The following is an 18,170-nucleotide window of genomic DNA, read 5'->3' on the forward strand; positions in this document are numbered from 1 at the left end:
GGACTGGTTTGTACTGGGAGATTTTGGGATTTGGGTCTTTTTGGGGTGGATTTTTTGGGAGTTTTTGGGGTCTGTCCTGACCCCGTGGCCCCCCCAGGGTATGGGGGGCTGAGCCTGCCCAGTGAGGGTTTACTGGGGCTGCCTTTTTGGGGTTTTTTGGGGGTATTTTAGGGGTTTTGGGGTACTTTAAGGTTTTTTTATGCATTATGGGGGTTTTGGGATTTGGGGTCTTTTGGGGTGGATTTTTTGGGGTCTGTCCTGACCCCGTGCCCCCCCCAGGGTACGGGGGGCTGAGCCTGTCCATCGAGGGCCCCAGCAAGGTGGACATCACCACGGAGGAGCTGGAGGACGGCACCTGCCGCGTGTCCTACTGCCCCACCGAGCCCGGCAACTACATCATCTCCGTCAAGTTCGGGGACCAGCACGTGCCTGGTGGGCACTGGGGGCACTGGGAGGGACTGGGAGGGGACTGGGGGGCACTGGGAGGGGTTGGGGGACACTGGGAAGGACTGGGAGGGACTGGGAGGGGATTGGGGGACACTGGGAAGGACTGGGAGGGGGTTGGGGACACTGGGAGGGTGGAAAAGGACGGAGAGTGACACTGGAGGGGCACTGGGAGAGACTGGGAGGGACTGGGGCTGTTTTGGGGAGTTTTGGGGGGTCCCAACTGACCCCAAGCCCCTCCCCAGGGAGCCCCTTCTGGGTGAAGGTGCCCGATCTGGGGGAGCCTCATTTGGGGGATTTGGGGGGGATTTGGGGGCTCTGAGGACTCCGGGATAACTTGGGGAGCTCTGGGGGAATTTGGGGGGGGCTCTGGGGGTCTCACCTGTCCCTAACCCCCTCCCCAGGGAGCCCCTTCTCGGTGAAGGTGACGGGCGAGGGCCGCGTGCGCGAGAGCATCACCCGGCGGCGCCGCGCCCCCCCCGAGGCCAGCGTGGGCACCCCCTGCGACCTCAGCCTCAAAATGCCCGGTGAGGGGCCGGGGGGGTCCTGGGGGGGTCCTGGGGGGGTCCTGGGGGCTCCTGGGGGGGTCTCAGGAGGGTCCTGAGGGGTCTCAATTGGGTCCTGGGGGGGTCCTGAAAGACTTCAGAGAGTCCCCGAGCATCCCTGGAGGTGTTCCGGGGCAGGTTCTGGGGGTCCTGGGGGGGTTTTGGGGGGTCTTGAGTGACCTGGGGGGGGTTTGGGGGTCCTGGAGGGGTCTTGAGTGTCCCCCAGAGACCACTGCCCCCCTTTTTCCCCTTTTCTCCCCTTTTCTTTGTTTTTTTTCCTTTCCCCCCGCCCTTCTTTGCCCAGAACTCTCGCTGTCTGAGGTGACCATGCAGGTGACCAGTCCCACACTGGCCATTTTCCCCATTTTTTCCATTTTTCCCTGTTTTTTCCACATTTCTCCCCAGAGCTGCTATGTCCGAGGTGACAGTGCAGGTGACCAGTCCCACACTGACCATTTTCCCCATTTTTTCCCCATTTTTTCCCCATTTTCCCCACCCCAGAGCTGTCCGTGTCCGAGGTGACTGCTCAGGTGACCAGTCCCACATTGACCATTTTGTCCCCATTTTCCCCATTTTTCCCCATTTTTCCCCCACCCCAGAGCTGTCCGTGTCCGAGGTGACTGCTCAGGTGACCAGTCCCACATTGACCATTTTCCCCATTTTTCCCCATTTTTCCCCCACCCCAGAGCTGTCCGTGTCCGAGGTGACGGCGCAGGTGACCAGTCCCACGCTGACCATTTCCCATAAATAACTCCATTTTTCCCCATTTTTCCCCCATTTTTCCCCCACCCCAGAGCTGTCCGTGTCCGAGGTGACTGCTCAGGTGACCGGTCCCACATTGACCATTTTTTCCCCATTTTCCCCATTTTTCCCCCATTTTTTCCCCCCAGAGCTGTCCATGTCCAAGGTGACTGCTCAGGTGACCGGTCCCACATTGACCATTTTTTCCCCATTTTCCCCATTTTTCCCCCATTTTTCCCCCATTTTTCCCCCCAGAGCTGTCCGTGTCCGAGGTGACGGCGCAGGTGACCGGTCCCACACTGACCATTTCCCATAAATAACTCCATTTTTCCCCATTTTTCCCCCACCCCAGAGCTGTCCGTGTCCGAGGTGACGGCGCAGGTGAGCGGCCCCTCGGGCCAGCCCGTGGCCGCGCAGGTGCTGCCGGGTGCCGGGGGCACGGTCGGCGTTCGCTTCGTGCCGCAGGAGACGGGCGCTCACCGCGTCAGCGTCAAGGACCGCGGGCAGCACGTGCCCGGCAGCCCCTTCCAGTTCACCGTGGGGCCGCTGGGCGAGGGCGGCGCCCACAAGGTCCGGGCCGGGGGGCCGGGGCTGGAGAGAGCCGAGGCGGGGAGCCCCGGTGAGCACCCCGAAAATGGGATGGGGGAACCCCAAAATTGGGGAAATGGGGAAATGGGGGGAGCCCCGGTGAGCACCCCAGAAATGGGATGGGGGGACCCCAAAATTGGGGGGAGAGCCCCAGTGAGCACCCCAAAACTGGGGGGGAATTGGGGAAATGGGGGGGAGCCCCGGTGAGCACCCCGAAAATGGGATGGGGGAACCCCAAAATTGGGGGGAGAGCCCCAGTGAGCACCCCGAAACTGGGGGGACCCCAAAATTGGGGGGAGAGCCCCAGTGAGCACCCCGAAACTGGGGGGGACCCCAAAATTGGGGGGAGAGCCCCAGTGAGCACCCCGAAACTGGGATGGGGGAACCCCAAAATTGGGGAAATGGGGGGAGCCCCGGTGAGCACCCCAAAAATGGGATGGGGGAACCCCAAAATTGGGGGGAGAGCCCCAGTGAGCACCCCGAAACTGGGATGGGGGAACCCCAAAAATGGGGAAATGGGGAAATGGGGGGAGCCCCGGTGAGCACCCCAAAAATGGGATGGGGGAACCCCAAAATTGGGGAAATGGGGAAATGGGGGGAGCCCCAGTGAGCACCCCAAAAATGGGGGGGACCCCAAAATTTGGGGGAGAGCCCCAGTGAGCACCCCGAAACTGGGATGGGGACCCCAAAAATGGGGGGAGAGCCCCGGTGAGCACCCCGAAACTGGGGGGACCCCAAAATTGGGGAAATGGGGAAATGGGGGGAGCCCCGGTGAGCACCCCAAAACTGGGATGGGGGGACCCCAAAATTGGGGGGAGAGCCCCAGTGAGCACCCCGAAACTGGGATGGGGGAACCCCAAAATTGGGGAAATGGGGGGGAGCCCCGGTGAGCACCCCAAAACTGGGATGGGGGAACCCCAAAAATGGGGAATTGGGGAAATGGGGAAATGGGGGGAGCCCCAGTGAGCACCCCGAAACTGGGATGGGGGAACCTCAAAAATGGGGAAATGGGGAAATGGGGGGAGCCCCGGTGAGCACCCCAAAAATGGGGGGGACCCCAAAATTTGGGGGAGAGCCCCAGTGAGCACCCCGAAACTGGGATGGGGACCCCAAAAATGGGGGGAGAGCCCCGGTGAGCACCCCGAAACTGGGGGGACCCCAAAATTGGGGAAATGGGGAAATGGGGGGAGCCCCGGTGAGCACCCCAAAAATGGGATGGGGGGACCCCAAAATTGGGGAAATGGGGAAATGGGGGGAGCCCCAGTGAGCACCCCAAAAATGGGGGGAACCCCAAAATTTGGGGGAGAGCCCCAGTGAGCACCCCGAAACTGGGATGGGGACCCCAAAATTGGGGGGAGAGCCCCGGTGAGCACCCCGAAAATGGGATGGGGGGACCCCAAAATTGGGGAAATGGGGAAATGGGGGGAGCCCCGGTGAGCACCCCAAAAATGGGATGGGGGGACCCCAAAATTGGGGAAATGGGGAAATGGGGGGAGCCCCGGTGAGCACCCCGAAACTGAGGGGACCCCAAAATTGGGGGGAGAGCCCCGATGAGCACCCCGAAACTGGGGGCACCCCAAAATTGGGGGGAGAGCCCCGGTGAGCACCCCGAAAATGGGATGGGGGACCCCAAAAATGGGGGGAGAGCCCCAGTGAGCACCCCGAAATTGGGGGGGAATTGGGGAAATGGGGGGGAGCCCCGGTGAGCACCCCGAAACTGGGGGCACCCCAAAATTGGGGGGAGAGCCCCGGTGAGCACCCCGAAACTGGGGGGGACCTCAAAATTGGGGAATTGGGGAAATGGGGGGGAGCCCCGGTGAACACCCCAAAAACAGGATGGGGGACCCCAAAATTGGGGTGGGGGACCTCGAAATTGGGGGGAGCCTGGAGATGAGGGGGGGAGCCCCAGTGAGCACCCCGAAACTGGGATGGGGACCCCAAAATTGGGGGAGACCCCGAAAATGGGATGGGGACCCCAAAATTGGGATGGGGGAACCCCAAAAATGGGATGCGGGACCCCAAAAAATGGGGAGGGGACTCCAGAAAATGGGGCAGGGACCCTAAAAAAAGGCAGGAACCCCCAAAAAATGGAGTGGGAACTCCAAAACATCGGGGTCAGGGCGGATTTTGGGGTTCCCTGACCCCCCTGTTCCCCATCCCCAGCCGAGTTCAGCAACTGGAGGCTTGGGCTGGGGGTCTCTGTGTCCTTTATAGGGGAATTTATGGGGTTTATGGGGTTTTTTGGTGACAGGGAGATTTGGGGCTGGTTTTTGGGCTGGTTTTGGGGTTGGTTTTTAGGATTTTGGGGTTCCCTGACCCCCCTTTTCCCCATCCCCAGCCGAGTTCAGCATCTGGATGTGCGAGGCCGGCGCCGGGGGTCTCTGTGTCCTTTATAGGGGAATTTATGGGGTTTATGGGGTTTTTTTGGGACAGGCGTGGTTTTGGGCTGGTTTTTGGGGTGGTTTTGGGGGGTTTTTGGGGTGATTTTTAGGATTTTGGGGTGCCCTGACCCCCCTTTTCCCCATCCCCAGCCGAGTTCAGCATCTGGACGCGCGAGGCCGGCGCCGGGGGTCTCTGTGTCCTTTATAGGGGAATTTATGGGGTTTTTCCAGTACAGGCGTGTTTGTGGGGTTTTTGGGCTGGTTTTTGGGGTGATTTTTGGGGTTTTTGGGGTTCCCTGACCCCCCTTTTCCCGTCCCCAGCCGAGTTCAGCATCTGGACGCGCGAGGCCGGCGCCGGGGGTCTCTCCATCGCCGTCGAGGGTCCCAGCAAGGCCGAGATCGCCTTCGAGGACCACAAGGACGGCTCCTGCGGCGTCTCCTACGTGGTGCAGGAGCCCGGTGCGTGTTCGGCGCTGGGGCTTGGGGTTTTTGGGGTTTTTGGGGGGTTTTTGGGGGTTTTGTGGGGTTTTTGTGGGGTTTTTGTGGGGTTTGGGGTTTTTGGGGTCGCAGCCCCTCCCCTGACCCCAGACCCCTCTCAGGTGACCACGAGGTGTCGGTGAAGTTCAACGACGAGCACATCCCCGGGACAGGGGACAGAGCCGGGTTTTAGGGGATTTGGGGGCTGGATTTTTGGGATTTTTGGGGTTTTTGGGATGGGATTTTGGGGGTTTTTGGGGTCGCAGCCCCTCCCCTGACCCCAGACCCCTCGCAGGTGACTACGAGGTGTCGGTGAAGTTCAACGACGAGCACATCCCCGAGAGCCCCTTCGTGGTGACGGCCGCGGCGCCGAGCGACGCCGCGCGGCGCCTGACTGTTTCTAGCCTTCAGGTGAGGCACCTGGAGACCCCAAAAACCCCAAAAAAAACCCCAAAAAAACACCACAGAAACCCCCCGGAGCCGGGGGGGGCCCGGCCAGCGCAGCCCCCACGGGCTTGGGGAGGGTTGGGGCTTGTAGGGGAAGTTTTAGGGGAAGTTTTGGGGTTTGTAGGGGCAGATTTGGGGTCTCTAGGAGCAGTTTTGGGGTTTTAGGGGAAGTTTTGGGGTTTGTAGGGGCAGATTTGGGGTCTATAGGAGCAGTTTTGGGGTTTTAGGGGAAGTTTTGGGGTCTATAGGGGAAGTTTTGGGGTTTGTAGGGGCAGATTTGGGGTTTGTAGGGGCAGTTTTGGGGTTTTAGGGGAAGTTTTGGGGGTTTTAGGGGAAGTTTTGGGGGTCTATAGGGGAAGTTTTGGGGTTTGTAGGGGCAGTTTTGGGGTTTTAGGGGAAGTTTGGGGGGTTTTAGGGGAAGTTTTGGGGGTTTTAGGGGCAGTTTTGGGGTTGTAGGAGCAGTTTTAGGATCTATAGGGGAAGTTTTGGGGTTGTAGGAGCAGTTTTGGGGTTTTAGGGGAAGTTTTGGGGTCTGTAGGAGCAGATTTTGGGGTTTTGGGTTTATAGGAACAGTTTCAGGGTCTATAGGGGCAGTTTTGGGGGTTTTAGGGGAAGTTTTGGAGTTTTAGGGGAAGTTTTGGCGTCTGTAGAAGAAGCTTTGGGGTTTATAGGATCAGTTTTGGGGTTTTAGGGGAAGTTTTGGGGTTTGTAGGGGCAGATTTGGGGTTTGTAGGGGCAGATTTGGGGTCTATAGGAGCAGTTTTGGGGCTTTAGGGGAAGTTTTGGGGTCTGTAGGGGCAGATTTGGGATTTGGGATTTTTAGCTGAAGGTTCTGGGGTCTGTAGGAGCAGCTTTGGGATTTCTAGAGGCAGATTTTGGGGTTTTGAAGCAGATTTTAGGGGTTTTAAGCAGATTTTAGGATATTTTAATCAGATTTTGGAGGTTTTGAAGCTGATTTGGGGGATTTTGAAGCAGAATTTAGGGTTTTAATCAGATTTAGGAGGTTTTGTAGCCGATTTTGGGGTTCTGAAGCAGATTTTAGGTATTTTAATCAGATTTAGGCAGTTTTTAATCAGACTTTAGGAGGGTTTTTAGCCGATTTTGGGGGTTTGAAGCAGATTTTAGGAGGTTTTTAAGCAGAATTTAGGGTATTTGAAGCAGATTTAGGAGTTTTTTAAGCAGAATTTAGGGATTTGATGCAGAATTTAGGGTATTTTAAGCAGAATTTAGGAGGTTTTTAAGCAGATTTTAGGGTATTTTAGGAGGTTTTGTGGCTGATTTAGGGTATTTTAATCAGATTTAGGAGGTTTTTAAGCAGATTTTAGGGTATTTTAGGAGTTTTTAAGCAGATTTTAGGGTATTTTAGGGGTTTTTAAGCAGAATTTAGGCTATTTTAGGAGTTTTTAAGCAGATTTTAGGGTATTTTAGGAGTTTTTAAGCAGATTTTAGGGTTTTTTAGGAGTTTTTAAGCAGATTTTAGGGTATTTTAATCAGATTTAGGAGTTTTTAAGCAGAATTTAGGCTATTTTAGGAGTTTTTAAGCAGATTTTAGGGTATTTTAGGAGTTTTTAAGCAGATTTGAGGCTATTTTAGGAGGTTTTTAGCCGATTTAGGGGGTTTGAAGCAGATTTTAGGAGGTTTTAAGCAGATTTTAGGGTATTTTAATCAGATTTAGGAGGTTTTTAAGCAGATTTGAGCCTATTTTAGGAGTTTTTAAGCAGAATTTAGGGTATTTTAGGGGTTTTTAAGCAGAATTTAGGCTATTTTAGGAGTTTTTAAGCAGATTTGAGGCTATTTTAGGAGTTTTTAAGCAGATTTTAGGGTATTTTAGGAGTTTTTAAGCAGATTTTAGGGTATTTTAATCAGATTTTAGGAGTTTTTAAGCTGATTTTAGGCTATTTTAGGAGGTTTTTAAGCAGAATTTAGGGTATTTTAATCAGATTTAGGAGGTTTTTTAGCCGATTTAGTGGGTTTGAAGCAGATTTTAGGAGTTTTTAAGCCGATTTGAGGGTATTTTAATCAGATTTAGGAGGTTTTTAAGCAGAATTTAGGCTATTTTAGGAGGTTTTTTAGCAGATTTGAGGCTATTTTAGGAGTTTTTAAGCAGATTTTAGGGTATTTTAGGGGTTTTTAAGCTGAATTTAGGCTATTTTAGGAGTTTTTAAGCAGAATTTAGACTATTTTAGGAGGTTTTAAGCAGATTTTAGGGTATTTTAATCAGATTTTAGGAGGTTTTTAAGCAGATTTTAGGGTTTTTTAGGAGTTTTTAAGCAGATTTTAGGGTATTTTAGGAGTTTTTAAGCTGATTTTAGGGTATTTTAATCAGATTTTAGGAGTTTTTAAGCTGATTTTAGGCTATTTTAGGAGGTTTTTAAGCAGAATTTAGGGTATTTTAATCAGATTTAGGAGGTTTTTTTAGCCGATTTAGTGGGTTTGAAGCAGATTTTAGGAGTTTTTAAGCAGATTTTAGGCTATTTTAGGAGTTTTTAAGCAGATTTTAGGGTATTTTAATCAGATTTTAGGAGGTTTTAAGCTGATTTGAGGCTATTTTAGGAGGTTTTTAGCCGATTTAGGGGGTTTGAAGCAGATTTTAGGAGTTTTTAAGCAGATTTTAGGGTATTTTAATCAGATTTTAGGAGTTTTTAAGCAGATTTGAGGCTATTTTAGGAGGTTTTTAGCCGATTTGAGGGTTTTAAATCAGATTCCAGCAGTCTGGAGCAGCCTCAGGCCCTGGCTCAGCTCGGGGGTCCCTGCGCTGGCCCAGCCCCCCAGGCCGGGGGTCCCGGGGTCTCTCTCGTGTCTCTGATAAAGGCTTTGAACAGGGGGGGGCTGGGGGGGGTTAACGGGACCCAGCGGCCCCAAAAAAAAACCCCAAAAACCCCAAATTGGGGCCGGGGCCGCCGCTGGCTCCCGTTAAACCCCCCCAGCCCCCCAAGGTAAGTGGGGTCCAGGGGGGGGACCCCAAAATCTCCCCCCCACCCCTTTAGGGACCCTCAAACCCCTCCCCCAAATTGGGATTTTTTTGGGGGGGAGGAAAATCCCAAAAAAAACCGAAAAAATTTGGGATTTTGGGGTTTGAGGCTCCCCCAGGGGGTTTTGAGGGGAGGATTTGGGGTTTTTTAAACGCCCCCCCCCCCAAAAAAAAATATTTGGGGTGAGGTTTTGGGGGGGGTTTCTCCCATCCCCAAAATATTTGGGGTGGGAATTCGGGATTTTGCAATTCTCCCAAAATATTTGGGGTGGGAATTTGGGATTTTGCAATTCTCCCAAAATTTTTGGGGTGGGAATTTGGGATTTTCCAACTCTCCCCCCCCAGAATTTTTGGGGTAAAGTTTTGGGATTTTCCAGCCCCCCGAGAATTTCTGGGGTGAAGTTTTGGGGGGACTTCTCCCACCCCAAAAATATTTGGGGTGGGAATTTGGGATTTTCTAATTTTCCCAAAATTTTTGGGGTGGGAATTTGGGATTTTCCAATTCTCCCAGAATTTTTCGGGTGAGGATTTGGGATTTTCCAACCCCCCCCACCCCAAATTTTTTGGGATGAGGTTTTGGGGAGGGAATTCTCCCACCCCAAAAAAGATTTGGGGTGGGAATTTGGGGGTGTCCAAACCCTCCCTGGGATTTTTGGGGTGGGAATTTGGGGTCGTTTTCCTTCCCAAAAATAATTTTTGGGGTGAGGATTTGGGATTTTCCAACCCCCTTCCCCCTCAAAATTTTTGGGATGAAGATTTGGGGTCGTTCTGCCCCTCCCTGGAATTTTTGGGGGGGAGGATTTTGGGGTCTCCCCTCCCCAAACTGAATTTTTGGTTTTTTTTTTTTTTACCCCCTTGGGCGTTTTTGGGGTAAAAATTTGGGGGTCCCACCTGAACAAACCTGAACTTCTCCCACCCCCACCCCAAAATTTTGGGCTTTGGCCCCTTGGGGACCCCAAAATCTCCCAGATTTGGGGTCAGGGCCGCGTTTTTGGGGTTTTGGGGTTTTTGGGGGGATTTTTTTGGCTTTTTGGGGATTTTTTGGGGGATTTTTTTTGGTTTTTTGGGGGGGATTTTTTTGGTTTTTTGGGGATTTTTGGGGGATTTTTTTTGGCTTTATTTGGGGATTTTTTGGCTTTTTTTAGGATTTTTGTGGGAGTTTTTTTTGCTTTTTTTGGCTCTTTGGGGGCTTTTTTTGGGGAGGGGGTGGGAATATTTTTGGGTTTTTTTTTGGGAGGGGTTATTTGGGGTTTTTCTTGGTTTTTTTGGGGGGTTTCTTTTTGTTTTTTTAGGGTTTTGGGTTTTTTTTTTCTTTTTGTTTTTCTGGGTTTTTCTTTTGGTTTTTTTGGGGGCATTTTTGGGGAGGTTTTTTCAGGGTTTTTTTGGGATTTTTGTTTTTTTTTCCTTTCTTTGGGGGCTTTTGGGTTGTGTTTGGTTTATATGGGGGTTTATTTTGGGTTTTTTGTGGGTTTTTTTTTGTTTCTTTGGGTTTTTTTGGGTTTATTTTGTGTTTTTGTGGTTTTTTTTAGGGTTTATTTTGGGGTTTTTTGGGGTTTCTTTGGGGGATTTGGTTTTTTTTGTTTGTTTTTTTGGCTGTTCTTTCTTTTTAGTTTTTTTTTTAATTTTGTGGGGTTTCTTTGTGTTTTTTGTTGTTTTTTTTCTCTTTCTTTGGCCTTTAAATTTTTTTTTTTTTGTTTTCCTTTCTCATTCTTTGGGGTTCCTTTGGGTTCTGGGGACTCCTTTAGGGTTATTTTTGGTTTTTTTGCTGCTTTTTTCCCTTTCTTTGGGGAATTCCTTTAGGATTTTTTGCTTGCTTTCTCCCTTTGGGCTTCCTTTGGGTTTTGGGTGACTCCTTTAGGATTTTTTTTTGTATTTTCCTTATTTTTTTCTCTTTATTTATGATTCTTTCCTTTTCTCAGGCGATGCCTTTAGGCTTTTTTTGTTGTTTTTTTCTCATTTTTTTGCTCTTTCTTCGCTTTTTTTTCCCCTTTTTCTCCACCATGCCCCCAATTCCCCGAACCCCAACCCCTTTTTGGGTTTCCCTGGCTGGGGTGGGGGCGTTTCCCCGGGGTTTTGGGGGGTCCCAGCGCCGTTTTTGGGGTGTCTGACCCGTGTCCCCCCAGGAGTCGGGGCTCAAGGTTCACCAGCCCGCCTCGTTCGCCGTCAGCCTCAACGGGGCCAGGGGGGCCCTGGACGCCAAAGTGCACAGCCCCTCGGGGGCCCTGGAGGAGTGCCACATCTCCGAGGTCACCCCAGGTGAGGGACACCCCAAAAACCCCTGAAAAAACGGGGTGTTCCTACAAAAATCCCAAAAAAATCCAAAAATTCCCCCCCAAAATCTGAAAATTCCACCCCAAAATCAGCAAATTCCACCCCAAAATCTGCCCAGTTCCAAGCCCTGGGTGGTGTCACATCTCCGAGGTCACCTCAGGTGAGGGACACCCCAAAAATCCCCCAAAACCGGGGTGTTCCTACAAAAATCCCCAAAAAATCCAAAAATTCCACCCCAAAATCCCAAAATTCCACCCCAAAATCTGCCCAGTTCCAAGCCCTGGGTGGTGCCACATCTCCGAGGTCACCCCAGGTGAGGGACACCCCAAAAACCCCCAAAAAACGGGGTGTTCCTACAAAAATCCCAAAATTCCACCCCAAAATCCCAAAATTCCACCCCAAAATCCCAAAATTCCACCCCAAAATCTGAAAATTCCACCCCAAAATCTGCCCAGTTCCAAGCCCTGGGATGGTGACACGGCTCTGGGGTCACCCCAGGTGAGGGACACCCCAAAATGTGGGGTTGGACCCCAAAAATCCAAAAAAAATGGGGTGTTCCTACAAAAATCCCAAAATTCCTACAAAAATCCAAAAAAAATGGGGTGTTCCTACAAAAATCCCACCCCAAAATGGGCAAATTCCACCCCAAAATTGGCAAATCCCATCTCAAAATCTGCCCAGTTCCAACCCCTGGGTGGTGCCACATCTCCGAGGTCACCCCAGGTGAGGGACACCCCAAAAATCCCGCAAAAACGGGGTGTTCCTACAAAAATCCCCAAAAAATCCAAAAATTCCCCCCCAAAATCTGAAAATTCCACAACAAAATCGGCAAATCCCACCCCAAAATGCTTCATCCGTGGGGGCTCTGGGTGGGGCCACATCTCCGAGGTCACCCCAGGTGAGGGACACCCCAAAACCTGGGGTTGGACTCCAAAAATCCCAAAAAAATGGGGTGTTCCTACAAAAATCCCAACATTCCACCCCAAAATCAACAAATTCCACCCCAAAATCAACAAATTCCACCCCAAAATCTGCAAATTCCACCCCAAAATCTGCCCAGTTCCAAGCCCTGGGTGGTGCCACATCTCCGAGGTCACCCCAGGTGAGGGACACCCCAAAAATCCCCCAAAACCGGGGTGTTCCTACAAAAATCCCAAAATTCCACCCCAAAATCCACCCTGTTCCCTTAAAAATGGGGGTTCAGAGATGGTTTTGGGGTCTCAGGAACAATTTTGGGGACTCAGGTGTAATTTTGGGGTCTCCAGGTTAATTTTGGGGTCTCAGGGGTAATTTTGGGGTCTCAAGGACAATTTTGGGGTTTTCAGGGACAATTTTGGGGTCCCGTTTTCCACAGACAAATACTCCCACAGGAATTTGGGATCTCCAGAGTTTTGGGGATAATTTTGGGGTCTCAAGGACAATTTTGGGGTCTCGGGGATAATTTTGGGGTCCCTTTTCCCCAGACAAATACGCCCACAGGAATTTGGGATTGCTGGAGTTTCAGGGGTAATTTTGGGGTCCCTTTTCCCCAGACAAATACTCCCACAGGAATTTGGGATTGCTGGAATTTCAGGGATAATTTTGGGGTCTCGGGAACAATTTTGGGGTCTCAGGGGTAATTTTGGGGTCCCTTTTCCCCAGACAAATACGCCCACAGGAATTTGGGATTGCTGGAGTTTCAGGGGTAATTTTGGGGTCCCTTTTCCCCAGACAAATACGCCCACAGGGATTTGGGATTGCTGGAGTTTCAGGGGTAATTTTGGGGTCTCAGGGGTAATTTTGGGGTCCCTTTTCCCCAGACAAATACGCCGTGCGCTTCATCCCGCGGGAGAACGGCGTCTACTCCATCGACGTGAAGTTCGAGGGCTCCCACATCCCCGGGAGCCCCTTCAAGGTCCGGGTGGGGGAGCCAGGCCAGGCCGGGGATCCGGGCCTGGTCTCGGCCTACGGGCCCGGCCTGGAGGGTGGCACCACAGGTACGGAATGTGAGGGGAAAAATTGGGAATTTTGGGGAAAAAAATCAGAATTTGGGACGTTATGGGGTTGGGGGCACTGCAGGTACCGGGAATTTGGGGGAAAAAATGGGAATTTGGGAGGGATCTGGGACAGGCCGAGGATCCGGGCCTGGTCTCAGCCTACGGGCCCGGCCTGGAGGGCAGCACCACAGGTACGGAATGTGAGGGGAAAAATTGGGAATTTTGGGGAAAAAAATCAGAATTTGGGACATTATGGGGCTGGGGGCACTGCAGGTACCGGGAATTTGGGGGAAAAATGGGAATTTGGGAGGGATCTGGGACAGGCTGGGGATCCAGGCCTGGTCTCGGCCTACGAGCCCGGCCTGGAGGGCGGCACCACAGGTACGGAATGTGAGGGGAAAAATTGGGAATTTTGGGAAAAAATGGGAATTTAGGGGATGAGGGAGTGTGGGGGGGCAGAACAGGTATGGAATTTTGGGGGAAGAACCAGAAATTTTGGAGAAAAAATGGGAATTTGGGAGGGATCTGGGACAGGCCGAGGATCCGGGCCTGGTCTCGGCCTACAGGCCTGGCCTGGAGGGCAGCACCACAGGTATGGAATGTGAGGGGAAAAATTGGGAATTTGGGGAAAAAATGGGAATTTAGGGGATGAGGGAGTGTGGGGGGGCAGAACGAGTACAGAATTTTTGGAGAAAAAATGGGAATTTGGGAGGGATCTGGGACAGGCCGAGGATCCGGGCCTGGTCTCGGCCTACGGGCCCAGCCTGGAGGGCGGCACCACAGGTACGGAATGTGAGGGGAAAAAATGGGAATTTTGGGAAAAAATGGGAATTTAGGGCATGAAGGAGTGTGGGGGGGCAGAATGAGTACAGAATTTTTGGAGAAAAAATGGGAATTTGGGAGGGATCTGGGACAGGCTGAGGATCCAGGCCTGGTCTCGGCCTACAGGCCTGGCCTGGAGGGTGGCACCACAGGTACGGAATGTGAGGGGAAAAATTGGGAATTTTGGGAAAAAATGGGAATTTAGGGGATGAGGGAGTGTGGGGGGGCAGAACAGGTATGGAATTTTGGGGGAAGAACCAGAATTTTTGGAGAAAAAATGGGAATTTGGGAGGGATCTGGGACAGGCCGAGGATCCGGGCCAGGTCTCGGCCTACAGGCCTGGCTTGGAGGGCGGCACCGCAGGTACGGAATGTGAGGGGAAAAAATGGGAATTTGGGGGGAAAATGGGAATTTGGGGTTCTCAGTGGGGTCTGCATGAACCCCATGGAATTTGGGGTCCTCAATGAGGTTCCCATGGAATTTGGGGGTTCTCGGTGGGGTCTGAACCCCCTCCCCACAGAATGTGGGGTTCAGACCCCTCCTTCAGTGGAATTTGGGGTTCTCAGTGGGGTCTGACTTCGGGATTTGGGGATACTTTGTGGTGGGATTTTGGGGTCTGCATGAACCCCATGGAATTTGGGATTCAAATATCCACTTTCCATGGAATTTGGGGGTTCTCAGTGGGGTCTGACTTCGGGATTTGGGGATACTTTGTGGTGGGATTTTGGGGTCTGCATGAACCCAATGGAATCTGGGGGTTCTCAATGAGCTTCTGTTGGAATCTGGGGGTTCTCAGTGGGGTTTGGATGGACCCTGTGGGGATTTGGGGTTCTCAGTGGGGTCTGATTTGGGGATATTTCATGGTGGGCTTTTGGGGTCTGGATGATCCCCATGGAATTTGGGATTCAAATATCCACTTTCCATGGAATTCGGGGGTTCTCAGCGGGGTCTGATTTGGGATTTGGGGTTCTCAGCGGGTTCTGATGTGGGATTTGGGGTTCTCAGCAGGGTCTGATTTGGGATTTGGGGATGCTTTACGGTGGGATTTTGGGGTTTGGATGGACCCTGTGGGGATTTTGGGTTCTCAGCGGGGTCTGATTTGGGATTTGGGGTTCTCAGCAGGTTCTGATGTGGGATTTGGGGTTCTCAGCAGGGTCTGATTTGGGATTTGGGGTTCTCAGTGGGGTTTGGATGGACCCTGTGGGGATTTGGGGTTCTCAGCAGGGTCTGATTTGGGATTTGGGGTTCTCAGTGGGGTTTGGATGGACCCTGTGGGGATTTGGGGTTCTCAGCAGGGTCTGATTTGGGATTTGGGGATGCTTTACGGTGGGATTTTGGGGTTTGGATGGACCCTGTGGGGATTTGGGGTTCTCAGCGGGGTCTGATTTGGGATTTGGGGTTCTCAGCGGGCTCTGATGTGGGATTTGGGGTTCTCAGCAGGGTCTGATTTGGGATTTGGGGATACTTCACGGTGGGATTTTGGGGTGTCCCTCAGGCTCCCCGGCCGAGTTCGTGGTGAACACGTCCAAGGCGGGCCCGGGCGCTCTGGCCGTGACCATCGAGGGCCCGTCCAAGGTGACCATGGAGTGCCAGGAGTGCCCCGAGGGCTTCCGCGTCAGCTACACGCCCATGGCCCCCGGCAGTTACCTCATCGCCATCAAATTCGGGGGGCCCCACCACATCGTGGGGAGCCCCTTCAAGGCCAAGATCACCGGTGAGCCGTGGGGAGGGGGCTACAGGGGGTTTGGGGGGGGCTACAGGGGGTTTGGGGGGGCTAAATGGGGTTTGGGGGGGTTAAATGGGGTTTGGGGGGTTACAGGGGGTTTGGGGGGGTTTAGAGGGGGTTTGGGGGGGTTAAATGGGGTTTGGGGGGTTACAGGGGGTTTGGGGGGGGGCTAAATGGGGTTTGGGGGGGTTAAAGGGGGTTTGAGGGGGTTTAAAGGGGATTTGGGGGCGTTTAAAGGGGGTTTGGGGGGTCTTAAAGGGGATTTGGGGGGTCTTAAAGGGGGTTTGGGGGGTCTTAAAGGGGGTTTGGGGGGTTTAGAGGGGGTTTGGGGGGGTTTAAAGGGGGTTTAAATGGGGTTTGGGGGGGTTACAGGGGGTTTTGGGGGGGAATTGAGGGGTTTTGGGGGGTTAAATGGGGTCTGGGGGAGTTAAAGGGGGTTTGGGGGGGTTACAGGGGGTCTGGGGGGGTTAAAGGGGGTTTGGGGTGGTTTAGAGGGGGTTTGGGGGGGGTTAAAGGGGGTTTGGGGGGGTTACAGGGGGTCTGGGGGGGAATTGAGGGGGTTTGGGGGGGTTACAGGGGGTTTGGGGGGGTTAAAGGGGGTTTGGGGGGAATCAAGGGGGTTTGGGGGGGCTAAAGGGGGTCTGAGGGGGTTAAAGGGGGTTTAAATGGGGTTTGGGGGCAATTGAGGGGGTTAAAGGGAGTTTGGGGGGTTTAAAGGGGATTAAGGGGGGTTAAAGGGGGTTTGGGGGGAATTGAGGGGGTTTAAAAGGGGTTTGGGGGGCTTAAATGGAATTTAGGGGGTAATTAAGGGGATTTAAAGGGGATTTGGGGGATTTAAAGGGGATTTGGGAAGGTTTAAATGGGCTTTGGGGGAGTTAAAGGGGTTTTGGGGGGGGTTGGGGGGAGTTAAAGGGGGTTAGGAGGGGTTTAAGGGCTTTTGGGGGGTTCTGGGGGTCTAAAGGGGGATTTGGGGAGGAATTGAGGGGGTTTGGGGTGGTTAAAGGGGGTTTGGGGGGATTGGGGGGATTTGGGGTGTGGGAGAGGGGATTAGGAGGGGATTTGGGGAGGGGTTTGGGTGGATTTTGGGGGGTTTGCAGTTCCACCCCTGAATTTTTGGGGTTCCCCCCCCGTTTTTCAGCTCCCACCCCCTGAATTTTTGGGGTTCCCCCCCAGTTTTTCAGCTCCCACCCCCTGAATTTTTTCTCATTTCAAACCCCAAACTCCCACCCTTCCCCCCATGAGTTTTTGGGGTTCCAAGGCCCGAATTTTGGGGTTTTTGCCCCGTTTCAGGGCCGCGCCTGGTGAGCAGCCACAGCCTCCGCGAGAGCTCCTCGGTGCTGGTGGACTCGGGGGGCCACGGGGGCCCCTCCCCCGCCCCCGCCCCCGCCGGGGCCCCCCCGGGACCCCCCAAATTCTCCGATGCCTCCAAGGTGGTGGCCAAAGGCCTGGGGCTCACCAAGGGCTTCGTGGGCCAGAAGAATTCCTTCACCGTGGACTGCAGCAAGGCCGGTGGGTGGGACCCAAAATCAGCTGGAACGGCCCCAAAATGACCCAAAAACGGCCCCAAAATGACCAAAAAAACATCCTGGAATGGTCCCAAAATGACCCAAAAACGGCCCCAAAATGACCCAAAAACGGCCCCAAAATGACCCAAAAACTGCCCCAAAATGACCCAAAAACTGCCCTGGAATGGTCCCAAAATGACCCAAAAACTGCCCCAAAATGACCCAAAAACTGCCCCAAAATGACCCAAAAACTGCCCTGGAACGACCCAAAAACTGCCCCAAAATGATCCAAAAACTGCCCTGGAACGGCCCCAAAATGACCCAAAAACTGCCCCAAAATGACCCAAAAACCACCCTGGAATGGTCCCAAAATGATCCAAAAACTGCCCCAAAATGACCCAAAATGACCCAAAAAACTGCCCTGGAATGGCCCCAAATATCACCAATATCAAATAGCCCAAAACCCATCCTGAAATAGCCCCAAACCCCCCCCCAAAATTAAAAAAAAAAAAATCCCCAAAAATCTAAAAAATTCCCTAAAAACCCCCCAAAAAATCCCCAAAAATCCCAAAAAAATCCCCAAAAAAATCCCAAAAAAATCCCAAAAATCCCAAAATCCCCAAAATCCCAAAAAATCCCAAAAAATCCTCCAAAAAATCCCTAAAAACCCCAAAAATCCCCCAAAATCCCTCCAAAAATCCCCAAAAAATCAAAAAAAATCCCCCAAAATAAAAAAAAACCAAAAAATCCCAAAAAATCCCCCCCAAAAAAAAAACCCCAAAAAATCCCCCAAAAATCCCAAAACCCCCAAAAATCCCCCAAAATCCCCCAAAAATCCCAAAAAATCCCCGAAATCCCCCAAAATCCCCCCAAAACCCCAAAAATCCCCCCCAAAATCCCCAAAAATCCCCCAAAAATCCCCAAAAAAATCCCCCAAATTAAAAAAAACCCAAAAAATCCCCAAAAAATCCCCCAAAAAAATCCCCAAATCCCCCAAAAACCCCCAAAAATCCCCCAAAATCTCCTTTTTTCCCCCGCAGGCACCAACATGCTGCTGGTGGGGGTGCAGGGCCCGCGGAACCCCTGCGAGGAGATCGTGGTCAAGCACTTGGGCAACCAACTGTACAACGTGGGCTACCTGCTGCGGGAGCGCGGCGAGTACCTGCTGGTGGTCAAGTGGGGCGAGCAGCACGTGCCCAACAGCCCCTTCCGCGTCTGCGTGCCCTGAGCGCGGCGCCGCCGCCGCGGGGGGAACGGAAATGGCGCTAAACGTGGG

The 18,170-nt window shown here is 52.5% G+C and overlaps 1 protein-coding gene across 1 annotated transcript in view; it reads left to right on the plus strand.

The window, feature by feature from the left end:
- FLNA (filamin A) overlaps positions 1-18,164 on the plus strand; it is a gene marked incomplete at its 5' end in the record, with an annotated part of 41,200 nt that extends 23,036 nt beyond the window's left edge. The window contains 10 exons of the mRNA XM_053967980.1: positions 280-432; positions 849-971; positions 2,083-2,349; positions 5,021-5,158; positions 5,472-5,587; positions 10,718-10,850; positions 12,665-12,841; positions 15,159-15,377; positions 16,680-16,898; positions 17,935-18,164. Coding sequence (XP_053823955.1) covers positions 280-432; positions 849-971; positions 2,083-2,349; positions 5,021-5,158; positions 5,472-5,587; positions 10,718-10,850; positions 12,665-12,841; positions 15,159-15,377; positions 16,680-16,898; positions 17,935-18,122 — 1,733 coding nt within the window. The remainder of the gene's footprint in view (positions 1-279; positions 433-848; positions 972-2,082; positions 2,350-5,020; positions 5,159-5,471; positions 5,588-10,717; positions 10,851-12,664; positions 12,842-15,158; positions 15,378-16,679; positions 16,899-17,934) is intronic.
- Between the last annotated feature and the right edge of the window lie 6 nt (positions 18,165-18,170).

Source organism: Vidua chalybeata, chromosome 32, assembly GCF_026979565.1.
Source record: "Vidua chalybeata isolate OUT-0048 chromosome 32, bVidCha1 merged haplotype, whole genome shotgun sequence".
NCBI classification, from domain to species: domain Eukaryota; kingdom Metazoa; phylum Chordata; class Aves; order Passeriformes; family Viduidae; genus Vidua; species Vidua chalybeata.